Genomic DNA, 27,307 nt, shown 5'->3' with positions numbered 1-27,307 from the left:
GGAGGCGCAGGGGGATTTGCCCCGGGAGGTGCCCCCAAAGTGGCCTGGCCCACGATCGGGGCCCACCGATCCGCGGGCGGGCCTGTGCCGTGGGGGCACTCTATTGTTCCGCACCGGCGGCTGTAGCAATCTGCCGTTGCCGGTGTGGAAATGTAGCCCTTTGCGCCTGCACGGGGATGACGCCAGCACACGTTGGCGGTCCCGCGCATGCACAAACTCGAGCCGGTTGGCGTGGCGCAAACAACTCCGGGGCGGGCCTAGCCCCGAAGGTACGGAGGATTCCACACATTTGGGGCAGCCTGTCGCCGGAGTGGCCCTCCCCGCCGGGTACGGCAGAATCCCGGGATTCCTCAGCAGGTTGGGCCATTACCAAAATGGCGCTCAGCGCGGACATTTCCTTGGAGGCAAAATGGAGCCTGGCGATCCGAAAACCTGGGGTCCACAGGGTTGACATTCTAACCCGAGACCACCCCTCTTCCTTCCACCATAACACCTGGTAGAACTTACATTCCGTTGAGCTGGAATTAAAAGCTAGTCTCAGTTTTTAAAAATCTGTCTCTTTCACAAATAGAATCATGGAAAATAAAGGATTTTGGAACGGGGTTTGAGTCAATTCCCTTTATCTATCTGTTCAATTCTAATACTGTGCCTGATAAAAGATTATTTGTGTTAAAGTTACAAACCATTCTCCCCTACCCGGCGGGGTGGGGGGTCCCGGCGTGATGGAGTGGCGGGAACCACTCCGGCGTCGGGCCGACCCAAAGGTGTGGAATTCTCCGCACCTTTAGGGGCCAAGCCCTCACCTTGAGGGGCTAGGCCCGCGTCGGAGCGGTTTCCGCCACGCCAGCCGGCGCCGAAAGGTCTTCGCCGGGCGACGCATGCGCGGGAGCGTCAGCGGCCACTCACGGCATCCCCGCGCATGCACAATGGAGGGGGCTCTTCCGCCTCCGCCATAGTGAAGACCATGGCGAAGGGGGAAGAAAAAGAGTGCCCCCAAGGCACAGGCCCGCCGGCCGATCGGTGGGCCCCGATCGCGGGCCAGGCCACCGTTGGGGGCACCCCCCGGGGCCAGATCGCCCCGCGCCCCCCCCCCCCCCAGGACCCCGGAGCCTGCCCGCGCTGCCTTGTCTCGCCGTTCAAAAGGAGGTCTAATCCACGCCGGCTGGCGAGGGTTGACAGCGGCGGGACTTCGGCCCATCGCGGGCCGGAGAATCGCCGGGGGTGGGCCCGCCGACCGGCGCGATTCCCGCTGACCGGCGCAGCGCGATTCCCGCCCCCGCCGAATCTCTGGTGGTGGGGAATTTGGGACATGGCGGGGGCGGGATTCACGCCAGCCCCCGGCGATTCTCTGACCCGGTGGGGGGGTCGGAGAATCGCGCCATGACTGACGTTTATTGGGCTCAACCAGCGACACCACGGGTTGGATTCTCCAATTTGCAGAGTGCTGACGCCGGCGTGGGAACAGGGGCGTTTTACGGCAGAAAACACAACGCAAAAGCTGCACTAATCCTCCACCTGGTGGGGGGATAGCGCATCGCTGAGCCCCCCCCTAACCAGTGTCCCCTGCCCCCCACCAAAGCCCCCCCTGCCCGAAGAACAGCCCCCCCCCACCCCCCACCACCGAGTTCACAAAACCAAAAGGACAAGTGTTCCAGGCCGTCGGGAACTCGGCCCATCGAGGGCGGAGCACTGGGGGAGGGCCTCAGGTGACGTCCTGAGGCCGTCCCGACGGCGGGCGGCCTACCCTTCCAGTACGCCATTTTCGAGGGTTGGAGCATCGCAAAAGCGCCGCCGCCTCCGCTTTCGGCGCAAACGGGGGATTCTCCAGCCGATCGCTGAACGCGATTTCCGCGTCGGCGACCGGGGAATCCCGCCCCCAGGTATTTTAAAGTTGCATCTAATTTCGCTTGTGTCGCGACTCCCGGTCACGTGGGTCTGGAATTAACCCCGCGCCAACCCAGGGTGTTGTGACAGCACCATCACCTGGAGGCCCCCCTCCAAGCCCCTCACCACCCTGACTTGGAAATATAGCGGCCGTTCCTTCACTGTCGCTGGGGCAACATCCTGCAACTCCCTCCCTAACAGCACAGTGGGTGTACCTACACCACATGGACTGCAGCGGGTTCCACAAGGCAGCCCACCACCACCTTCCCAAGGGGCAATTAGGGATGGGCAACAAAATTGGCCTCGTCAGCGACGCCCGCACCCCCATGGACGAACAAGTAAAGGAACGTTCCACATTCTCCCCTCGCTCTGGGTAAAATGGTTTCTTCTGAATTTCCCTATTCGATTTATTAATGATCGTCTGATTGTTGTGGTCCCTACTTGGGGTCTCCCATTTTCAATGTTCTCAGTGTCTAACCTATGAAACCCTTTCATAATCTTAAAGACCCCTATTTGGTCACCCGTCAGTCTGCTCCGTTGCAGGGAAAAGAGCCTCAATCTCTCCTGAAAAATGTGCTGGCGTTCCGGTTTTCCATCTAGAAATTCCGATGAATGTGTGTGGTATATATAGAGTTAATAATACAACAAGTATTGTTGCTGAAAAGAGACACATGCTGCTGAAGCTTTTCATCTTGCACTGATCAGGACAAACACAAAAATACCAAATTTCAAACAGTCACAACAATTTATACGACAATTTGTCTCACAGGATATAAGGATTCTGATTGGTTGGCATGTCAACTCTAATTGGCTGAGGCATGGCCATTGTTACGACACCCCAGGCTAGTGCGCGGTCCATTCCAGGCCCGCTTGACGCACACACACATACACACACCCACACACACGTACGTACAAAAGGGAAAAAAAGGATTAATAAACAATTCGTGATCTTTGAGGCACAGGGGTGATTTCCAGTCAATGGGTGGGAATCTGCATCCCACCACGTCCGTTCCGTGGTGCGGCGCGACCCCGCCGGCAGCGGGATCCTCCATCCTGGCATCCGGCCAATGGGGGTCCCCATTGTGGGCACCCCCCACACTGTTGGGAAATCCGCGGGCATGAAAGCACTGGCAGTGAAGTGGCGAATCCCACCGACGCAGAATCCAGCCCAATGTCATTCTGAAGTTAAGGCTTCTGGCTTGGTACGTCTGGATATGATCTTCTCAGGCAAGGTTGTCTACCTTCCCTGCAGGCTCAGCACCATTTCAGGTTCACAGCAAAGGATGTGCTGGACACTCACTGCTTTCAAAACAACGGATCCATTTTTTTTTTTTTACTTCAGCCCCTGAAGAGCAACAAGCTGCCGGATTTGATACATTTCAAGGATCTTCAGCTTCCACCAAGAGACAGCAGGCAGCAGAGAGAGAGAAAACAACTCCCTTCACTTCTGAGATCCAATCGCTACTGGAAGGTTCTTTCAGAAACCATCACCCAGCAGGAACTGTTGTCCGGCAGAACACTGTTCCTGGCCAAGCCGTTGGGTGCCAGTTGACCAATAAAACTGATTCCCTCCAAAACCAGTTCCTTTCGTCCACTTGGTGCCAAAGAGTCTGGCTTCTCCACCCAGATACCAAGCCTGAGGATTCAGTGTTGGGGCAAGAAGGCTTGGAGTCTTCTGCTTTCCTCTCTCTGCTTAAAGACACATCCCAATGATTGATCTACGGACCAAAGCAATAAAATAAAATAAAGGAAATGGGGACAAAGGAAGTCGACAGGAAGGACACTTACACCATGGAGAAAGCAGCGGGGAGCAGGCAAACATTATTGAAGTGCATGGTAATATTTCCAGTTCATCTCCTCCCAACAACACAATGAAATCATCGATAATGTCACGGTGATGGGACTTACAGTACTCAGCAGGTGTAATCGGGGACGCCACCAGCAGAAATACTCACCCCAACCAATAAGGATGTACCAGTAGAAGTATCTGCGCTCGGGGAAGAAGGTCTCGACGAGCAGGGTGAAGAGATAGAGCCCTTCAATGAACAACCAGAAGTAGTTGGACATCACGCAATAATGGAAGAAGACCATCATAGCTTTGCACTGGACCTGAAAACAATTAAAGACTCGGTTACCCTAGGAAGCCACGATCCCATCCCAGGCACCAGCACCACCCCCCCCCCCCTCCAACCCAACCCCCTCCCCTCCCCCCCCTCACCCCAACCTGGACTTTCAAACCAAATCCCAACTCCTCGTCGGAAAGAAGTTCAGGTGCCAAGACCTGTCCGCCCACCACTCCTTTGCTGGCTGGCTCCTGGGCCCACAACACCCCCATTTCCCCAAATCCCCCTCCTTGTACTCCGCACCTCTGTAACATCCTGCAGCTTCCCAATGCTCTGAGATCGATGCACTCCTCTAATTCTTGCCTCTTGGCCATCCCCGATTACCCCCCCTTCCCCCCCCCCGCCCCCCCCCCCTCCCCAGCCCGCCAGAACTGGTAAAACAAAGGGAATTCACGTGGCACCTTTCACACCCGTAGGATGACTCCGAGATTTCCAGCCAATGGTGTAATTATAAGGTGTGGTCAGTGTTGTTCTGAAGGAAATGTGGCAGCCAATCTTCACACAGCGAGCCCCATAAAACCATAAGACATAGGAGCAGAATTAGGCCACTCGGCCCATCGAGTCTGCTCCGCCATTCGATCATGGCCCCCACAAACAGTACTGTGATCATCAACAGGTAATTGTGTTTTTTACTGATGCTGATTGAGGGATGAATATTGCTCAGAGCACCTGGGGTAATATCTCAAAATGGTGACACGGGATATGTTAGATCCACCCGACAGGACAGGTGGACTTTCGTTTCAACGTTTTGTTTTAAAAGACGGCCCGGTCATAATATGCACCCATGCACATCATGAGGTAAAGACAGGCAGTGACAGACACCCAGGTTAGCCAATCAACATACAGGACAGAACACAACCAATCACCAGACAGAACACCAGAGGGGGGCTTCCAACTATAAAACACACGAGGCATCAGCACTCTGCCTCTTTGGTGACAACTGTAGTGACAGTCAGGGTGTACAAATCATTCAACACCTTCTACACGTGGATCAGAGCTAGTCTGGTCTAGTTAGTTATAGTCAGCACACTTAGAGTAGTAGAGAGTCATCCCACAGTAAGCTGTGTGCCTTGTCACAGAAGTTCAATAAATCTTATTGAACCAACGTCTAAGTTTGGTGTCTGCTTTACAGTCCAACTGCATCCAATTGCAGTCCGTGTTACCCCAGGGTGAATAACACAACAGGCACCTCCGGCACTGCCGCATTCCCTCAGTGTTGCCCTGGAGTGTCAGCCTGGAGGTTTTGTCCTCAAAGTCCTGAAGTGGGACTTGAACCGACAAATTTAGAATACCCAATTATTTTTTTTCCAATCAAGGAGCAATTTAGCGTGGCCAGGCCACCTAACCTGCACATCTTTGGGTTGTGGGGTGAAAGAGAATGTGCAAACGCCACACGCACAGTGACCCAGGGCCGGGATTCGAACCCGGGTCCTCAGCGCCGTAGCCCCAGTGCTAACCACTGAACCACATGCCGCCCGAGGGAAGCCATGTTTTACCAACTTATTGGAGTCACATGCGCCGTGGATAAAGGGGAACCAGTGGGTGTACTGTACTTAGATTTCCAGAAGGCATTTGATAAGGTGCCACATGAAAGATTATTGCTGAAAATAAAAGCTCACGGTTTAGGGGGTAACATGTTGGCATGGATAGAAGATTGACTGGCTATTGGCGAGAGTTGGCATAAATGTGTCTTTCTCTGGTTGGCAGGACGTAACGAGTGGTGTACCGCAGGGATCAGTACCGGAGCCTCACATTTTACAATGACTTAGATGAAGAGACTGAAGGTATGTTGCTAAACTTACTAACATACGATGATAGGTAGAGAAGCAAATTGTAAAGAAGATTAAGTCGGTGGGAAAAATCTGGCAGATCGAATATAATGTAGGAAAATGTGAAATTGAGCACGTTGGCAGGAAGAATAAAAAAGCAACTGATTATCTAAATGGTGAGAGATTGCAGAACTCTGAGAAGCAGAGGGTTCTGGGTACAGGAAGTAATTAGCAAGTTTAGAGACCACAGACGAGTCTGAGATGAGTGGATAAGAGAAAATGGTTTTATTAGGAAGTTATAGGATGTACAATGCTCTCCAGATCCCAGCCAAGTCTGAGGTGCCAGTACCAAAATGGCCGACCTTTCCATTATAGATTATTGGAGTGTTCAAGGGCTTCCCACCCCTCTGTGGGTGACCACGTATTCACCGAGGCTCACGGAGAGGAGAATTGCTTCTACCCCATGGGTCTCATGCAGGGTCATAACAAAAAGCGAATAGATTGTTATCCTATATCGTGATAGGAATGAATATAAAATTTGGGAGGTTTTGCTTCAGTTGTACATGGCATTGGTGTGCTCACATCTGGAGCACTGTGTACAGTATCGGTCTCCTTATTTAAGGAAAGATGTAAATGCGTTAGAAGTAGTTTAAAGAAGGCTGACTGGACTAATACCAGGAATGGGTGGGTTGTCTCATGAGGAAAGGTCAGAGAGCTTAGGTTTGTGTCCACTGGAGTTTAGAAATGTAAGAGGCGACTTGATCGAAACCTTTAAGATCCTGAGGGGCGTTGACAGGGTGGGTGTGGAGAGGATGTTTCCTCTTGTGGGAGAATCTAGATCTCGGGGGGGGGGGGGGTCACTGTTTAAAAATAAGGGGTCACTTATTTAACTTCCTCCCTATCAGCACTGTGGGTGTACCTACACCTCATGGACTGCAGCGGTTCAAGAGGGCAGCTCCCCACCGCCTTCTCAAGGGGCAATTAGGGATGGGCAATAAATGCTGGGCCTAGCCAGCGGTGTCAGCGTCCCAAGAATGCGTTTAAAAAATAAATAACTTGGATTTACCCATGGCAGCCTTGCTCAGCTGCCTGGTCTCTCCAGGTCGAGCCAAGGTCTCCCTATCTTGTGCGATTCGGGTCTGTTCTCCCCCAGACCCGTCCTCAGGAGAGTCCAGCACCTCAATCCTTCACGCCCTACCCCTCGTGTTGTACACCTTATGCCTCAGAACTGAAAGAGATGATGCAAGTTCTCCGCTTATTACCGTGTTCCGTGCAAGCGCCCCCACCTCCCATCGCACCCCCCTCCTGTATCATCTTTTATTCCACTTCTCTGTGTGTTTTGATATACTACAGAGTGTGCTACTCAAACCTCGGTTGCTGATGGGGTCTTCTGAATCTCGATGAAGACTCAAACTCGTCCAGTGGTAACAAAATGTTTATTGAGTAACTATAACAATAATTGCGTGAGCTCTTTACTTTAACATTGATACTAGTGATAAGGTTAACAAGATCTAACTACAGTAACTATACTTAACTACACTAACCATCTGAGCTAATCTGATACTGTCCTGGTCACAGTACACCCGAAAGAGAGAGAGAGAGACCCAATGTGGTTTATTTTATACCCCGTATCGGTCCGGCCCTCTAGTGATCATCTGGTGCTACTGATTACACATTGACCCCTTATGTATATGCACAGACAGAGATCACTACACCCCCGCCCCTCGCCCTCCTGCCCTGCCTCCGGCCACAAAGTGAGTTTGCTCCCACTTACCGTGGTGATGGAGCAGTGAGTGACTTTGTCCTCAGAGTACAGAATCGCGTCTTTGATGAAGACCGATATCGCCCGGAGGATAAATGAGACAAACAGATTCATGTGAATGTAGTTGCGAGTACAGTGCAGCTTCCTGAAAGACAGGAGGGTTTTCGTCAGACAGGAAACAGGAACAACGGAAGGACGTTTCCATCTTCCAATGGTGCGGAGACCTCCACTGCCACGGACGGAACGGGTGTGCACCCTATCCAATGATGACCGCAGGGGGGCTGTATTCGTACGCCAGTTGGAAAGCGTCAGGGGGCCAGCGCGCCAGGAAATGTCCAAAAGCATCCGGCCTAGTGTAATTCTCCAGGGTGGTATTGAGGTTGAAGGCCACCTGAGCTGACTTCCCCTGGGGGCTGCATTAACTGGACCGGCTCCCCCTTGATTGGGAAGGCGGGGGGAGGGGGGGGGAGGCAAAGTTAGTCCCTGAGATTCCCACTCTGCATCGCTGCCAGGAGAGGGCACGCACGTCCTGGCGTGCAAGTGGGTGTGACGGCGGGTCAGAGTGCCCGCTTGTGTGAGCGGGCTGGCAGCTAAATGGGGACAGGGTAGCTGGTTCCAAAGCGTCTCGGAATGACAGTATCCACAGAATCCGTACAAAACCCTGTAGTGCAGAGGGGGGCCATTCGGCCCATCGAGTCTGCACCGACCTGCCCCAAAAGAGCACCGTACCGAGGCCCACTACTCCGCCCTATCCCTGTAAACCCATTGACCATGGCCAAGTCACCTAACCTGCACATCGGTGTGAGGTTGCAATGATTTAATGTAAACCAGCACGGTCCCATTCCCAGTGAGGGGTCAGTTCAGATAGGGGCAACGTAGCAGAAAGGTGGGGTAAAATAAGGGGCAGCAGGGTGGTTAGCGCTGCTGCCTCACAGCGCCAGGGTCCTGGGTTCAATTCCGGCCTTGGGTGACTGTCTGTGTGGAGTTTGCACTTTCTCCCCCTGTGTGTGCGTGGGTTTCCTCCGGGTGCTCCGGTTTCCTCCCACAGTCCAAAGATGCGCTGGTTAGGTGGATTGGCCATGATCAATTGCCCAGCAGGGTGGGGATGCAGGAATAAGACAGGGATAGGGCCGAGGTAGGGTGGTCTTTCGGAGCGCTGCTCCTTCCTCAGGTGAAAGCTAGTGACATCGAAACAAACCTGTTGGACTTTAACCTGGTGTTGTAGGACTTCTTATTGTGCTCACCCCAGTCCAACGCCGGCATCTCCACATCAAAGATATGTAGGTTAGGTGGATTGGCCATGATAAATTGCCCCTTCGTGTCCAAAAGGTTAGGTGGGGGTTACTGGGTTACAGGGATAGGGTGGAGGTGTGGGCTTGAGTAGGATGCTCTTTCCAAGGGCTCGTGCAGACTTGATGGGCTGAATGGCCTCCTTCTGTTTTGTAACTTCTGTGATTCTATGAACAGTGAGGCTGGGCACTAAAGCCAGCATTTCTGCCCTGTATATCAATGTATATAAATGTATTTCTTTTTAAATTTTCAGTTATAACCTTCCATCTGATTTACTAAACAGAAGCTTAGGAAAACATCAAACAAAAGCAAGAAATTCACATCCAGGAGCTATCTTTATTTGCGCGCACAAGGCCACCCCCGATTCATGCCAGTTTATGTAGACGTAGGGTACAGCTAACGCCAGCAGAGGGCACTGCTGCTGCTGTCTGACATTTTCATGTTTCAGGTTGTGTCGACTTGGCAAATGGAATCAGATTAATCCAAGTCGCACTGATCCACTACGTTCAGCAGAGAAGGTACTTGAAGGGGAAAGAGAAGAGGAGTGGGGACACCCTTTCAAAGAGCTAGCATGGGCACGATGGGCTGAATGACCTCCTTCTGCAATGCAAGATTCTGTGATTACACATGCCGTCCTTGAGCAGAGAATCGTAGAACCCCTACAGTGCAGAAGGAGGCCATTCGGCTCCTCAGGTCTGCCCCGACCCTTCGAAAGACCACCCTACCTCGGCCCTACCCCTGTCTTATTCCTGCATCCCCACCCTGATGGGCAATTGATCATGGCCAATCCACCTAACCAGCGCATCTTTGGACTGTGGGAGGAAACCGGAGCACCCGGAGGAAACCCACGCGCACACGGGGAGAACGTGCAGACTCCGCACAGACAGTGACCCAAGCTGGGAATCGAACCCAGGTCCCTGGCGCTGTGAGGCAGCAGTGCTAACCATAGTGTCACCGTGCTGTCTCTGCCAGGATTGGCCAATGGCAACTGGGTGCAGTGGCGGTCAGAGGAAGGGTCAGCGGGTTCAGGAAGGGCGCCCCCCCACGACTTTCCCGAGGGCAGTTCGGAATGGGAAACGAATGGTTACCGAGCCCACAACGGCCACATCCCAGGAACTAAACAACAAATACTGGGAAGAGGTCTATTTTCTCGAGGAAGACTTACCGAAAGCGACAGAGTATAATCATTGCAATTACAAGGGAAATCAGGGAGGTACTGTAACCGACTGTGTAGAGAGCCTTGACGGAGACATAGTACAGATCCTACAAAAGAGAAAAGACCGTATCAACACAGCAAGGCTATAATGAAATGAAATGAAATGAAAAGAAAATCGCTTATTGTCACAAGTAGGCTTCAATGAAGTTACTGTGAAAAGCCCCTAGTCGCCACATTCCAGCGCCTGTTCGGGGAGACTGGTACGGGAATTGAACCGTGTTGCTGGCCTGCCTTGATCTGCTTTAAAAGCCAGCGATTTAGCCCAGTGAGCTAAACCAGCCCCGGATAGATATAAGGTGAGGTAGCAGACCTCGTAACAAACTCAACGCCATCTAGGCCGAGTTTCATCGACACTCCTTCCACCGCCAACATAACCTAACAGCAACTTTAACAACTGGCATTGAAAATAGGACATTTATCTCAATCCAAAGCCACTTCACCCGGGAAATGCGAAAACAGGCCACAGGATGATGTTAGGGTCAGGAGTTAGGTTTTTATGGAGCATCCCAAAGGGGCAAAGGGAGGTCGAGGCACAGCGAGATCTAGGGGGGGGGAATTCCAGGGGTTGGGGCCCAGGCTGCCAAGAAGTGGCCAACGGTGCATGGATGAACATCTGGATTGTGCAAGAGGCCAGGATTATAGGAGCGCCGGGATCCTGGGGCGCAGTTCTGTCCATGGGATGCGACCGACCAAGGTTCCTTTGACAGCAGCTCCCATATCCTCAGCCTGCGCCTCTCAGAAGGACATGGGTAGCAGCAGGTGGTTGGAAACAGCTTCATCTTCAAGTTCCCCTCCGTGTTTCACACCAACCCAACGTGTCCACCTTCTGGGGAAAATTCCGTGGCACGCTACCCAGCGTCATGGTGGGGGGTCAGGCGTTGGGGGGGGGGGATCGTGCGGGGGGTGGGGGGGAGCGTTGAATTGCATGGTCGGGATTTGAATCATAGAATCATTACAGTGCAGAAGGAGGCTATTCTGCCCATCAAGTCTGCACCGACCCTCTGAAAGAGCCCCTACGCCACTCTCATAACCCAGTAACCCCACCGAACCATCTGGGCACCACGGGGCAATTTATCATGTACTCCCATGCCACTAGGGAACACTAAATTCCTTCCATCACCAGCGCTGAAAACACAGGGTCCCAGCTTTCAGAGGAGACATAATAATACTAATCTTTATTGTCACAAGTAGGCTTACTGTGAAGTTACTGTGAAAGGCCCCCAGTCGCCACACTCCAGCGCCTGTTCGACTTCACAGAGGGAGAATTCAGAATGTCCAATTCACCTAACAAGCACGTCTTTCAGGACTTGTGGGAGGAAACCGGAGCACCCGGAGGAAACCCACGCAGACACAGGGAGAACGTGCAGATTCCGCACAGACAGTGACCCAAGCCGGGAATCGAACCCGGGACCCTGGCGCTGTGAAGCAACCGTGCTAACCACTGCGCTACCATGCCGCCTGTATGCAACCTGCAACCTATCTGCCCTGTCAGAGCTTATGACCTTTAGTGGGAGCTTGCTGTGCATGTGCTGGCTGCTGAGATTCCAGCATTTACAACAAGTGCAAAAAGTGCTTCACCAGCCATGAAATGCGGGGGGGGGAGAGAGAAAGTGGCATGGAAGACGCTATAGAAATGCAATTTCTTTGTTCTGGATGGAGCTTTGCAGAGGAGTTCCAGTGGCCTTAAACCTTCCTTCTCCGGGACATGTGCTTCACTATCCCGCCGGAGGAAATGGTTACGGAGGAAACTAAAGGTCGTGAATAAAACTCAATTTCCTGTGGGGGAGATGGCGGTCATGATAATTCAGCTCTACCAGTCATGAACGAACTATAAAACTTAATTAATACTGTTATATTACGATATTGTAACATATATATTACTCTTTTTGCCTAGCCAAGTTGTTGAAATATAGACACAGTCTTCTAGTGATGATAAAATAATTTAATGAGTAATATGAAATGAACTAGTGAGTTCTTTTTAACTTCAATACTTGTCGAAGAAATTATAAGTCAGCACTTTGAGACTTCGCCAAAGGTCCTTTAATTAAACACAAAGTTCATGGGGGGGGGGTGTTGGAGAGACCGCAGTCATTCCAATTGTCCCCCCTTTACAGAGGTAAAGGCAGGCAATTTATATGTTACAGTAAGCAATATCTAGGACAGAAGGCATTCTTTAGATTAGCAAATGACAGAAAACCGAGCAGGCCGGAGTTAGATTTTAATAACAGGCCTTGGGTTCCTCGCCTAAGAAAAATAATAATTGTCTGCTGTCAGCAAAACAATGTGCAGCTGTCTGCTTGTTTACATTGTATGACCTTCTGACTGTTTCATACAGAACGTCTTGCCTGAAATAAGGCTAAATATCCATCATGCTTTGCCAAGTTCTTATTTCCATGAAATATAGTCAAGCAGCTGGTTAAAATGAATACATGGTATTAAGGCAACTAATCCGCCAACTAAAGTCCCTCCTACAATACTGAACTAGTAAACAAACAATTAACTATAGAGTAAACTATTAAATAAGTGTGATGAATGGTTACTGTACCCTTAACACCGTGTAGGTGATGCCCCTTCAAGACCGGGTTTGGAACCCTGGGGGACTCTGCCTCCGGCTCCGCCTCCGGCTCCGCCCACCAGGGAGCCGTATATAAGGTGACACCCTGTAGGCGGCACTCAGTAAGCACACATCTCTGTAACTGGCTAGTTCTCTGCTTATTAAAGCCTTCATTTACCGTTCCACACTCTCGGAATTCTATGAAATAAGATAATGCGATACACTAAGATCTATTCACTTCTCTCTAGCTGTTTCCCTTCTGTACTCTCCACACTCCTAACACACTCTCACTGAGGAAAGAGCGGGGAAACCTTTTTATAGATCTTGGTAGTGTGGCCATCTAGTGTTCATTTGCAGTACTTGCTTAACATTACCTGATGATGTATTACTACATACAGAGGTCACTACAAACACCAGAACTGTTTACAGAGTGATGCAGATTCAATGCACATCTCCAAGATCTGACTGGGCAAAATCCCCGAGTGATCCCACGTGCTGGTGACCAAGTGGACGAGCGGGTCACATGACCCTTCAGAAGGTCACCCCCTCAAAGGGACCAGCTAATAAAGCGGTATGAACCATAGATAAATCATAGAAGTTACAGTGCAGAAGGAGGCCATTCGGCCCATCGAGTCTGCTCCAGCCCTTTGAAAGAGCACCCTACCCAAGGCCACACATGCACCCTATCCCCATAACCCAGTAACCCCACCCAACACTAAGGACAATTTTGGACACTATGGGCAATTTATCATGGCCAATCCACCTAACCCGCACATCTTTGGACTGTGGGAGGAAACCGGAGCACCCGGAGGAAACCCACGCACACACAGGGAGGATGTGCAGACTCCGCACAGACAGTGACCCAAGCCGGGAATCGAACCTGGGACCCTGGAGCTGTGAAGCACTTGTGCTAACCACAAGGCTACCGTGCTGCCCATGGTAGTCATGTCACTCGGCCCAGAATGAATGCTCCAGAGACAACAGGTTCAAATCCCACCACGGCGGCTGGTGGAATTTAAATTCAGCGAATAAAATCTAAAATCTGGAGCTGGTCTCAGTAACGGTGACCGTGAAACTGGGTCATTAGCCATCGTTTAAAAACCCACCTGGTTCACCAGAGCCCGTCCAGGGAGGGAAATCTGCCGTCCTTACCCGGTCTGGCCTACATGCGACTCCTGACCCACAGCAACGTGGTCGACTGGTGTGAGCAAGGCCCTCCAGTCAAGGGCAAGTAGAGATGGGCAGCAAATCCTGACCCAGCCCACGATAAAAAAAACAACATTTGAACACAGCGCATGGCCCATTCACAGAGGTGAAACCAGCCAGCATCGAAATGCAATAGCGTCGACAGGGGGGAGAAACAAACGTTAACAACTTTATTTGACTCACAGCTTAATTAAACTGGGAATTCTCAATCCCAGCTCGGGGAGGTAGATTAGCAGTGGGGAATGACGCAGGCTGTGGGAGATTCCCGTGTGTGGAACCAGTCAGAGCTTGCAGCTGCCGGCCGTTTAAGCAGAAAGCCGGCACAATGAAAGGCTGGCTGGCGGACCCAGTCTCTCTGAGACTTCAGGGGCGAGATTCGGGGGGGGGGTTCGGTTTGACACGGCTGATGTGGGAGCTCAGGGACACGTCCACTGTCCCTGGCTCCTTCACGTGCAAGAAATGTGTCCAGTTGCAGCTCCTGTTAGACCGCTTGACGGCTCTGGAGCTGCGGATGGACTCACTTTGGAGCATCCGCGATGCTGAGGAGGTCGTGGATAGCACGTTTAGCGAGTTGGTCACACCGCAGGTGAAAGGTACTGAGGGAGATAGTAAATGGGTGACCAAAAGACAGAGCAAGAGTAGGAAGGCAGTGCAGGTGTCCTCTGCAGTCATCTCCCTGCAAAACAGATATACCGCTTTGGAGATACTGTTGAGGGAGATGGCTCACCAGGGGAAGGCAGCAGCAGCCAGGTTCATGGCACCGTGGCTGGCTCTGCTGCGCAGCTGGGCAGGAAGAAGAATGGCAGGGCTATAGGACAAGGGACTCAATTGTAAGGGGAATAGACAGGCGGTTCTGCAGACGCAATCGAGACTCCAGGATGGTATGTTGCCTCCCTGGTGCAAGGGTCAAGGATGTCTCGGAGCGGCTGCAGGATATTCTGGGGGGGGAGGGTGAACAGCCAGCTGTCGTGGTGCGCATAGGCACCAACGATATAGGTAAAAAACGCGACGAGGTCCTACAAGCTGAATTTAGGGAGCTAGGAGGTAAACTAAAAAGTAGGACCTCAAAGGTAGTAATCTCAGGATTGCTACCAGTGCCACGAGCTAGTCAGAGTAGGAATGTCAGGATAGAGAGGATGAATACGTGGCTCGAGAGATGGTGCAAGAGGGAGGGATTCAAATTCCTGGGACATTGGAACCGGTTCTGGGGAGGAGGGACCAGTACAAACCGGACGGTCTGCACCTGGGCAGGACTGGAACCGATGTTTGCTAGAGCTGTTGGGGAGAGTTTAAACTAATGTGGCAGGGGGATGGGAACCGATGCAGGAAGTTGGAAGGTAGTAAAACAGGGACAGAAATAAAAGGCAGTAAGGGAGAAAGTGTAAGGCAGAGAAGCCATAGTCAAAAATCAAAAAGGGCGACAGTACAAGGTACAGTGACTGAGGGGAGCTCAGTGAATAGGACCAGGAATACTAAAAGAAATAAAACGGGAAGTGAAAACATTAATGGTAAGCGACGCGGCAGGTTGTTACAGGAAGATATGGGTTCGACGACAAGGAAAATTAGGAGAAAGGTTAAGAGGAAATATAACTTAGGAGAGGTTACTGAGCGAGGTGTTAAGATTCAGAACAGAGGTAAAAAAGCCAACATAAGTGTACTTTACCTGAATGCTCGTAGTATTCGGAATAAGGTAAATGAGTTGATGGCGCAAATCATCGTGAATGACTTTGATTTCGTGGCCATTACTGAAACATGGTTAAAGGATGGTCACGACTGGGAGTTAAATATCCGAGGGTATCAAACTTTTCGGAAGGACAGAGTGGATGGTAAGGGAGCTGGTGTAGCTCTGTTATTTAAGGATGACATCCGGGTAACAGTAAGGGTTGACATTGGTGCTATGGAGGATAAGGTTGAATCCATTTGGGTGGAAATCAGGAATAGTAAGGCGAAAAAGTCACTGATAGGAGTAATCTATAGGCCACCAAATAGTAACATTATGGTGGGGCAGGCAATAAACAAAGAAATAACAGATGCATGTAGAAATGGTACAGCAGTTATCATGGGGGATTTTAATCTACATGTTGATTGGTTTAACCAGGTCGGTCAAGGCAGCCTTCTGGAGGAGTTTATAGAATGTATCCGCGATAGTTTCCTAGAACAGTAGGTAATGGAACCTAAGAGGGAACAAGCGGTCCTAGATCTGGTCCTGTGTAATGAGAGAGGATTGATTCAGGATCTCATAGTTAGGGATCCTCTCGGAAGGAGCGATCACAATATGGTGGAATTTAAAATACAGATGGAGGGTGAGAAGGTAAAATCAAGCACTAGCGTTTTGTGCTTAAACAAAGGAGATTACAATGGGATGAGAGAAGAACTAGCTAAGGTAGACTGGGAGCAAAGACTTTATGGTGAAACAGTTGAGGACCAGTGGAGAACCTTCCAAGTGATTTTTCACAGTGCTCAGCAAAGGTTTATACCAACAAAAAGGAAGGACGGTAAAAAGAGGGGAAATCGACCATGGATATCTAAGGAAATAAGGGAGAGTATCAAATTGAAGGAAAAAACATACAAAGTAGCAAAGATCAGTGGGAGACTAGAGGACTGGGAAATCTAAAGGGGGCAACAGAAAGCTACTAAAAAAGCTATAAAGAGTAAGATAGATTATGAGAGTAAACTTGCTCAGAATATAAAAACAGATAGTAAAAGTTTCTACAAATACATAAAACAAAAAAGAGTGGCTAAGGTAAATATTGGTCCTTTAGAGGATGAGAAGGGAGATTTAATAATGGGAGATGAGGAAATGGCTGAGGAACTGAACAGGTTTTTTGGGTCGGTCTTCACAGTGGAAGACACAAATAACATGCCAGTGACTGATGGAAATGAGGCTATGACAGGTGAGGACCTTGAGAGGATTGTTATCACCAAGGAGGTAGTGATGGGCAAGCTAATGGGGCTAAAGGTAGACAAGTCTCCTGGACCTGATGGAATGCATCCCAGAGTGCTAAAAGAGATGGCTAGGGAAATTGCAAATGCACTAGTGATAATTTACCAAAATTCACTAGACTCTGGGGTGGCCCCGGCGGATTGGAAATTAGCAAACGTGACACCAATGTTTAAAAAAGGAGGTAGGCAGAAAGCGGGTATTTATAGGCCAGTGAGCTTAACTTTGGTAGTAGGGAAGATGCTGGAATCTATCATCAAGGAAGACATAGCGAGGCATCTGGATGGAAATTGTCCCATTGGACAGACGCAGCATGGGTTCATAAAGGACAGGTCGTGCCTAACTAATTTAGTGTAATTTTTTGAGGACATTAACAGTGCGGTAGATAACGGGGAGCCAATGGATGTGGTATATCTGGATTTCCAGAAAGCCTTTGACAAGGTGACACACAAAAGGTTGCTGCATAAGATAAAGATGCATGGCATTAAGGGGAAAGTAGTAGCATGGATAGAGGATTGGTTAATTAATAGAAAGCAAAGAGTGGGGATTAATGGGTGTTTCTCTGGTTGGCAATCAGTAGCTAGTGGTGTCCCTCAGGGATCAGTGTTGGGCCCACAACTGTTCACAATTTACATAGATGATTTGGAGTTGGGGACCAAGGGCAATGTGTCCAAGTTTGCAGACGACACTAAGATAAGTGGTAAAGCAAAAAGTGCAGAGGATACTGAAAGTCTGCAGAGGGATTTGGATAGGCTAAGTGAATGGGCCAGGGTCTGGCAGATGGAATACATTGTTGACAAATGTGAGGTTATCCATTTTGGCAGGAATAACAGCAAAAGGGATTATTATTGAAATGATAAAATATTAAAACATGCTGCTGGGCAGAGAGACCTGGGTATGCTAGTGCATGAGTCGCAAAAAGTTGGTTTTCAGGTGATTAAGAAGGCAAATGGAATTTTGTCCTTCATTGCTAGAGGGATGGAATTTAAGACTAGGGAGGTTCTGCTGCAACTGTATAAGGTGTTAGTGAGGCCACACCTGGAGTATTGTGTTCAGCTTTGGTGTCCTTACTTGAGAAAGGACGTACTGGCACTGGAGGGTGTGCAGAGGAAATTCACTAGGTTAATCCCAGAGCTGAAAAGGTTGGATTATGAGGAGAGGTTGAGTAGACTGGGACTGTACTCGTTGGAATTTAGAAGGGTGAGGGGGGATCTTATAGAAACATATAAGATTATGAAGGGAATAGATAGGATAGATGCGGGCAGGTTGTTTCCACTGGCGGGTGAAAGCAGAACTAGGGGGCATAGCCTCAAAATAAGGGGAAGTAGATTTAGGACTGAGTTTAGGAGGAACTTCTTCACCCAAAGGGTTGTGAATCTATGGAATTCCTTGCCCAGTGAAGCAGTAGAGGCTCCTTCATTAAATGTTTTTAAGATAAAGATAGATAGTTTTTTGAAGAGTAAAGGGATTAAGGGTTATGGTGTTCGGGCCGGAAAGTGGAGCTGAGTCCACAAAAGATCAGCCATGATCTCATTGAATGGCGGAGCAGGCTCGAGGGGCCAGATGGCCTACTCCTGCTCCTAGTTCTTATGTTCTATACCGGGGTCTCAACTTGGCAGCGTGTGGTGATCAGTCGCCTGGCAGTGATTTTACCTGAATTGGCCGACTCATGGGCATGGCAACATAGAAAATAGCAGCAGGAGGAGACCTTTCGGCCCTTCGAGCCTGCTTGCCTGATCATCCAACACAGTCAGCCTAATCCCGCCTTCGTCCCATATCATAGCATCAAAGAATTTCTACACTGGCCCTTGAAAGAGCACCCTGCTTAAGCCTGCACATCCACCCTGTCCCTGTAACTCAGTAACCCCACCTAACCTTTGGACACTACGGGGCAATTTATCATGGCCAATCCACCTAACCTACATATCTTTGATGTGGAGATGCCGGCGTTGGACTGGGGTGAGCACAATAAGAAGTCTCACAACACCAGGTTAAAGTCCAACAGGTTTGTTTCGATGTCACTAGCTTTCACCTGAGGAAGGAGCAGCGCTCCGAAAGCTAGTGACATCGAAACAAACCTGTTGGACTTTAACCTGGTGTTGTAAGACTTCTTACTGTACATATCTTTGGACTGTAGGAGGACTATCATCTCTTTGCTCCACTTCACCCTAAGCGCTATATCTAACTGCTTCTGGAAAACATACAATGTTTTGGCCTCGACTACTTCCTCTGGTAACACATTCCACAGGCTCACCACTCTCTGGGTGAAGAAATTTCTCCTCCTCTCTGCCCGAAATGGTCGACCCAAGGCAATTAAGGGGAACAGCCACTCCCTGCCCATCCTGTCCATGCCCCTCATAATCTTGTACACTTCGATCAGGTCGCCCCTCAGTCTTCTCTGTTCCAGGGAAAACAACCCAAGCCTATCCAACCTCTCTTCATAACTTAAACGTTCCATCCCAGGCAGCATCCTGGTGAATCTCCTCTTCACCCTCTCCAGTGCAATCACATCCATCCTATAGTGTGGCGACCAGAATTACACACAGTATTCCGGCTGTGGCCTCACCAAAGTTCTATATAAATCCAATATGACCTCCCTGCTTTTGTAATCTATGCCCCGATTGATAAAGGAGCGTGTCCCATATGTCTTTTTCACCACCCAATTAACCTGCCCTTCTGCCTTCAGAGATCTCTGGGCAAACACGCCAAGGTCCCTTTGTTCCTCAGGACTTCACAGTACGGTGCCATTCATTGAATATTTCCTTGTCAAATTGCTCCTTCCAAAGTGTATCACCCTCTGTTTCCTACAGCTCAGCCAGCTTTGAATCCACCTTATCAAGTTCCCCTGTGTACCAAGTGCATTAGCCTTCTTTATAAGCCTCCCATGTGGGACCTTGTCAAATCCTTTGCTGAAATCCATGTAAACTACATCAATTGCACTATCCTCACCTACACACTTAGTCACTTGCTCATACTTTGCATCAGTATTCACCAAAGAGAAGGACTTGGTGGATAATGAGTTTGGGGAAGGGTGTGTCGAAAATCTAGGTCACATTGAGATCTAAAAGGAGGTGGTGTTGGGTGTCTTGAAAAACATTAAGGTAGATAAATCCCCAGGATCTGATAGGATCTACCCCAGAATACTGAGTGAGGCAAGGGAGGAAATTGCTGGGGGCTTGACAGAAATCTTTATATCCTCACTGGCTGCAGGCGATGTCCCAGAGGATTGGAGAATAGCCAATGTTGTTCCTTTGTTTAAGAAGGGTAGCAAGGATAATCGAGGTAATTACAGGCCAGTGAGCCTTAGGTCAGTGGTAGGGAAATTACTGGAGAGAATTCTTCGAGACAGAATTTACTCACATTTGGATGCAAGTGGATGCATTAGCGAGAGGCAGCACGGTTTGTGAAGGGGAGGTCATGCCTCACTAACTTGATCAAGGTTTTTGAGGAAGTGACGAAGATGATTGATGAAGATAGGGCAGTGGATGTTGTCTACATGGATTTTGTAAGGCCTTTGACAAGATCCCTCATGGCAGACTGGTACAGAAGGTGAAGTCACACGGGATCAGAGGTGAGCTGGCAAGATGGATGCAGAACTGGCTCGGTCATAGAAGGCAGAGGGTAGCAATGGAAGGATGCTTTTCTAATTGGAGGGCTGTGACCAGTGGTGTTCCGCAGGGATCAGTGCTGGGACCTTTGCTTTTTGTAATATATATAAATGATTTAGAGGAAAATGTAACTGGTCTGATTAGGTAATTTGCGAATGACACAAAGGTTGGTGGAATTGCGGATAGCGATGAGGACTGTCAGAGGATACAACAGGATAGCGATCATTTGGAGACTTGGGTGGAGAAAAGGCAGACGGAGTTTAATCCAGACAAATGTGAGGTAATGCATTTTGGAAAGTCTAACAGGTGGGAAATATACAGTAAATGGCAGAACCCTTAAAAGTATTGAGAGAGATCTAAGGTGTACAGGCCCACAGGTCATTGAAAGTGACAACGCAGATGGAGAAGGTAGTTAATAAGGGATATGGCGTGCTAGCCTTCATTGGCCGGGGCATTGAGTATAAAAATTGGCAAGTCATGTTGCAGCTGTATAGAACCTTAGTTAGGACACACTTGGAGTATAGTGTTCAATTCTGGTCGCCACACTACCAGAAGGATGTGGAGGCTTTGGAGAGGGAGCAGAAGAGATTTACCAGGATGTTGCCTGGTATGGAGGGCATTAGCTATGAGGAGCGGTTGAATAAACTTGGTTTGTTCTCACTGGAATGACGGAGGATGAGGGGCCACCTGATAGAAGTCTACAAAATTATGAGGGGCATAGACAAATTGGGTGGCACGGTAGTGCAGTGGGTAACACTGTTGCTTCACAACTCCAGGGTCCCAGGTTCGATGCCCGGCTTGGGTCACTGTCCGTGCGGAGTCTGCACGTTCTCCCCGTGACTGCGTGGGTTTCCTCCGGGTGCTCCAGTTTCCTCCCACAAGTCCCGAAAGACGTGCTTGTTAGGTGGATTGGACATTCTGAATTCTCCCTCTGTGTACCCGATCAGGCAACTGGATGTGGGGACTAGGGGCTTTTCACAGTCACTTCATTGCAGTGTTAATGTGTGTCTACTTGTGACAATAAAGATTATTATTATTATTATTATTAATTGGATAGTCAGAAGCTTTTTCCCAGGGTAGAGGGGTCAATTACTAGAGGACATAGGCTTAAGGTGCGAGGGGCAAAGTTTAGAGGAGATGTGCGAAGGAACTCGCTGCCGGAGGAGGTGGTGGAAGCGGGATGATAGTGACGTTTACATGAACAGGATGGAAATAGAGGGATATGGGCCCCGGAAATGTAGAAGGTTTTAAGTTAGACGGGCAGCGTGGTCGGCGCAGGCTTGGAGGGCCGAAGGGCCTGTTCCTGTGCTGTACTTTTCTTTGTTCTTTGTTGTTTGCTCTTGGAACATAAAAACTGACTGTAAAAGTTTCTCCAGGTATGTAAAGAGAAAAAGATTAATAAAAAACTCATGTCGGCCCCTTGCAGTCAGAAAGAAGGGAATTCATAACAAGGAACAAAGAAATGGCTGAAGAACTAAATTTGTACTTTGCTTCTGTCTTCGCAAAAGAAGACATGAATAATGTCCCGGAAGTTCTGAGAAACACCAGTTTTAGTGAGGAGCTGAAGGAAATTAGTATTAGTAAAGAAATGGTTTAGGAGAAACTAATGGGATTGAAGACAGACAAATCTCCAGGGCCTGATAATCTTCATCCCAGAGTACTTAATGAAATGAAAATGAAAATTGCTTATTGTCACAAGTAGGCTTCAAATGAAGTTACTGTGAAAAGCCCCTAGTCGCCACATTCCGGCGCCTGTTCGGGGAGGCTGGTACGGGAAGTGGCCCTAGAAATAGTAGATCGATTGGTGGTCATTTTCCAAAATTCTTTGGACTGTGGAATGGTTCCTACAGATTGGAGGGTAGCTAATATAATCCCGCTATTCAGAAAGGGAGGTAGAGAGAAAACAGGGACCTAAAGACCGGTGAGCCCAATGTCGGTAGTAGGGAAGTTGCTGGAGTCCATGATCAAGGATCTCATAGCACAGCATTTGGAAAGCAGTGGTGTAATCTGACAAAGTCAGCATGGATTTACGAAAGGAAAATCGTGCTTGACAAATCTACTGGAATTCTTTGAAGATGTAACTAGTAGAGCTGACCGGGGAGAACCGGTGGATGTGGTTTATTTAGGCTTTCAGAAGGCTTTCGACAAGGTCTCACATAGCAGATTAATATGTAAAGTTAAAGCGCGTGTGATTGTGGGTGGTGTCTTGAGATGGATAAAAAGCTGAACAGCAGACAGGAAGTAAAAAGTAGGAATAAATGGGTCTTTTTCCGATTGGCAGGCAGTGGCTAGTGGGGTACCGCAGGTCTCAGTGCTGGGACCCCAACTGTTCACATTATATATTCATGATTTGGACGAAAGAGCTAAATGTATTATCTCCAAATTTGCAGATGATACAAAGTTGGGTGGGAGGGTGAGCTGTGAGGAGGATGCAGAGATGCTTCAACGAGATAAGGACAGTGAGTGAGTGGGCACATGCATGGTAGATGCAGTATAATGTGGATAAATGTGAGATTATCCGCTTCGGTAGCAAAAATAGGAAGGCAGATTATTATTTGAACAGGTGTAAATTGAGAGAGGTGGATACTCAGTGAGACCATGGTGTCCTCGTGCATCAGTCGCTGAAAGTAAGCGCGTAGGTACAGCAGGGAAAGAAGGCAAATGGCATGTTGACCTTCATAGCGAGAGGATTTGAGTATATTAATAGGATGTTTTACTGCAATTGCACAGGGCATTGGTGAGGCCACACCTGGAGTATTGTGGGCAGTTTTGGTGTCCTTACCTGAGGAAGGATGTTCTTGTTATGGAGGGAGAGCAGCGAAGGTTTACCCGGCTGATTCCTGGGATGGCAGGACTGTCATAGATTATCATAGAATTTACAGTGCAGAAGGAGGCCATTCAGCCCATCGAGTCTGCACCGGCTCTTGGAAAGAGCACCCTACCCAAGGTCAACACCTCCACCCTATCCCCATAACCCAGTAACCCCACCCAACACTAAGGGCAATTTTGGACACTAAGGGCAATTTAGCATGGCCAATCCACCTAACCTGCACATCTTTGGACTGTGGGAGGAAACCGGAGCACCCGGAGGAAACCCACGCACACACGGGGAGGATGTGCAGACTCCGCACAGACAGTGACCCAAGCCGGAATCGAACCTGGGACCCTGGAGCTGTGAAGCAATTGTGCTAACCACTAGAGACTAAGCCGGTTATAATTCTATTCATTGGAGTTTAGAAGAGTGAGAGGGGATCTCATAGAAACTGTCAAAATTCTAACTGGATTGGACAGGGTAGATTCAGGAAGCATGGGCGAGATTCCCCCGACCCCCCGCCGGTCGGAGAATCGCCGGGGCTGGCGTGAATCCCGCCCCCACCACTGGATATTCGGCGGGGGTGGGAATCGCGCCATGCCGATTGGCGGGCCCCCCCCCCCCCCCGCGATTCTCCGGACCAGATGGGCCGAAGTCCCGCCGCTAAAATGCCTGTCCCGTCGGCGTGGATTAAACCACCTCTCTTACTGGCAGGACAAGGCGGCTCCGGCGTCCTGGGGGAGGCGCGGGGCGATCTGGCCCCGGGGGGTGCCCCCACGGTGGCCTGGCCCGCGATCGGGGCCCACCGGGCGGGCCTGTGCCGTGGGGGCACTCTTTTCCTTCCGCCTTCGCCACGGTCTCCACCATGGCGGCGGCGGAAGAGACTCCCTCCACTGCGCATGCGCGGGAATGCCGTCAGCGGCCGCTAACGCTCCCGCGCATGCGCCGGCCGGAGATGTCATTTCCGCGCCAGCTGGCGGGGCACCAAAGGCCTTTCCTCCAGCTGGCGGGGCAGAAATTCGTCCAGCGCGGGCCTAGCCCCTCAAGGTTGGGGCTCGGCCCCCAAAGATGCGGAGCATTCCCCACCTTTGGGGCGGCGTGATGCCCGACTGATTTGCGCCGTTTTGGGCGCCAGTCGGCGGACATCGCGCCGTTTACGGAGAAGTTCGCCCCATGTTCCCGATGGTGGGGGAGTCCAGTTCTAGGGATCATAGTTTGAGAATAAGGGGTAAATCTTTTAGGACTGAAGTGAGGAGAAATTTCTTCACCCAGAGAGTGGTGAATCTGTGGAATTTGCTACCACAGAAAGTAGGTGAGGTGAATGATTCTTGTGTAATTTCAAGAAAGAATATGATATAGCTCTTGGGCTTAAGGGATCAAGGGATATGGGGGGAAGATGGGATCAGGGTGTTGAACTTGATCAGCTGTGATCATAATGAATGGTGGAGCAGGCCCGAAGGGCCGAATGGCCTCCTCCTGCTTCCATTTTCTATGTTTCTATGATTGGAAGTCTCCTGCTTAAAGACATTTGGCTTCAATGCTTTTACTTGTGGGTCATTTTTTATCGATTTACATCATCATTTTCAATTCTACGTCATTGGTACTCTGGTCCCATGCCCCTCCCTGCGTTAAACTCTGGGACAGCTGCCGCCATGTAGCAATGTTAAGCCACCGCCGCAGTCATCATAGGCCCAGAGAATGAGGCCCAAGACCTGGGAGAAGGGGCTCAGAGCAGGGGGCGGGATGCGGCCGGCCACCAATTACATCGAAACACAGATAGAAAATAGAAGCAGGAGGAGGCCACTGTTAGAGAGCTGACATTGGCAAAATGGAACGAATGGCCACCTTCTGTGGCATCGCCATTGGAAGGGCGGGGGGATGGTGGGAGTATGGCGAGGAGGCTTTGCAAATGAGAAACTAGACGTTGTTTGTTCACTGAGCGACAGACAGAATTACTGTAAACAGTTTTGGTCTCTTTATCTAAGGAAAGATAGACGGGTATTGGAGGGAGTCCAGAGAAGGTTCACTAGGTTGACTCCGGGTATGGAGGTGTTTTCTTATGAGGAGAGGTTGAGTAGGTTGGGCCTGTGCTCCTTGGAGTTTAGAAGAATGAGAGGCGACCTTATTGAGACATATCGGATTCTCGGGGGTTTGACAAGGTGGATGCTGAGAGGATGTTTCCCCTTGTGGGAGAGTCTAGGACCAGAGGGCACAATCTCAGAGTAAGGGGTCGCCCATTTCAGACAGCGATGAGGAGGAATTTCTTCTCTCAGAGGGGAGTGAATCTGTGGAATTCTTTACCGCAGAGAGCTGTAGAGGCTGGGCCGTTAAGTATGTTCAAGGCTGAGATAGATTTTCATTGAGGGAATCACTAGCTAATGGGGATATGGCAGGAAAGGATTATCACAACAGATCAGCCATCTCATTGAATGGTGGAGCAGACTCGATGGGCCGAATGGCCTACTTCAGCTCCTATATCTTATGGTCTTACCTGGTCATCAATCTCCGTTATATTTTCATCAACCCCGCATGCGTCGTAGTAATGGGGGAAGGTTTCTGACCATCCTTCATCTGTACAGTTCCTGTAGATGATCCCTAGAACTGAAGAGTGGTTCATCGTGAGGTCATGCGGTAAAATCAGAGCAGAAAGCTTTCAACTCATCGAGGTGGAGGCCGAGAGGTTCCATGGCAACACGCCCATTTCCCGGAGGCAAAACATCCAACATGGTGGATGGACCACAATTACGCCAGCCTCCATGTTGGTAAAGGCAGAGAAAGTCTGGGATTGCTCCATGCTCCCCTGGTCACACCTGCCTGCCCGCTCCAGTAGATGGGCAAGGTTACATCTCAGCCTTGCCCAAGGTGTTTATTTGCCTTGGGGGGGGGGGGGGGGGGGGGGAATGGGAGGATTTAATCTGACCGGCTGGTGCAGTTATATAAATACATAGATGAAGATTTCCTCTGGATGGTGTTTAAATTTATTTATAATTGCACTGGGTGCCCCAGAATGGATTTGATGAAGATATCACTTACATAATCGTGGCTGGCACAAAATCCCGGTACTTGTAACGCGGAGATCTTGCCGGATTTAATGGCAGGACCTCTATTGGAATTTTCTTCCTCTGTTTCCTGGCCCATATTCAGATATGGGGGCTAGCTGTCCGGCAAGAATGCCAGTATCGGAAGGTTGTAGGGAACGGAGGGTGGGAGGGATTGTGCGCTGGACAGAGAATTCTCTCGCCCATAGGAGATTGCCATTTGCCTGGCTTTGAATTTCAGCTGATAGGTACTAGTGGGTAGTGTGCGGGGGGAAAAACCCTCGTTCTTCTGGCCCACACGCAGGGCTGTAAAGACGTTTACCTCATGCAACAGTCCCCCTCGCCTCCTTTTACCGGCTTGGTTTCAAAATCCTGCAGAACCAAATCAAAATGACTGCTAAACTCTGAGATATTACCAAGTCGAAATAACCGAGCTGCCTCTCCAGAGTCAGTTAGCTGCCCTCTCTCATTAAAACCCATTAGAGGTGGTTTACGTGAGGTTTTAAAATTTTAAGCTCTGTCTCCAGCCTGTCTCAGGTCGAGTACGAGGGGGGAAGGCAGGGGTTAACATTCTCTCTGTGATGTCAGTAAATGTTACACCGTGAAACAGTGGGATTGTCACTTCAAAGAATAACCCCGACGCTCTGACTGACATCCCTGTTGTAAAGGAAATCTCCCGTCCTTACCCACTCTGGGCCTATTGTGACTCCAGTTCTCCGCCAACATGGTTAACTCTTACTTTCCCTCGGGTCAACCCAAGGATTCGTTCCATGTGTCAAGAAGGCTTCCCACCATGACCTTCTCAAGGGCAACTGGGGCTGTGCGTAAATGCTGACCCTGACCAGCGATACCCAAGAATGGGTAATGATTAAAAAGTGAACTTATGTTGAATATTGTTAAAGAGGGAGATAAGCTGCCGAAGCTTTTCATCTTGCACTCATCAGGTTAAATGCACAGGCACAGCGATCCATTGCCTGCCAGCAAAAGGAATATGTTCAAGCCTTGCACATTTTCTTGAATTACTCCGGGAGCTTGGGGTGCCTTTGGGTCCCCGTTGCTGCCTCCATGACAACGCCTCAGCCAATCAAGATCGACTTGCCGACC

General features: G+C 49.8%; 1 protein-coding gene across 5 annotated transcripts in view; it reads right to left on the bottom strand.

Moving 5' to 3' along the window:
- Positions 1–27,307, bottom strand: part of LOC140424736 (pituitary adenylate cyclase-activating polypeptide type I receptor-like) — a 311,016-nt gene that overhangs the window by 98,999 nt on the left and 184,710 nt on the right. For all 5 annotated transcript variants that reach the window (XM_072508082.1, XM_072508080.1, XM_072508083.1 and 2 more), the window contains exons 5-8: positions 25,657–25,766; positions 9,994–10,091; positions 7,551–7,683; positions 3,840–3,993 (exon numbers count right to left, since the gene is read on the bottom strand). In XM_072508082.1, the coding sequence (XP_072364183.1) occupies positions 3,840–3,993; positions 7,551–7,683; positions 9,994–10,091; positions 25,657–25,766 (495 nt within the window). The remainder of the gene's footprint in view (positions 1–3,839; positions 3,994–7,550; positions 7,684–9,993; positions 10,092–25,656; positions 25,767–27,307) is intronic.

This window comes from Scyliorhinus torazame, chromosome 6 (assembly GCF_047496885.1).
Source record: "Scyliorhinus torazame isolate Kashiwa2021f chromosome 6, sScyTor2.1, whole genome shotgun sequence".
Lineage (NCBI taxonomy): Eukaryota > Metazoa > Chordata > Chondrichthyes > Carcharhiniformes > Scyliorhinidae > Scyliorhinus > Scyliorhinus torazame.
Note: the sequence above shows the minus strand (reverse complement) of the source record. Positions and strands in the feature narration are given on the sequence as shown.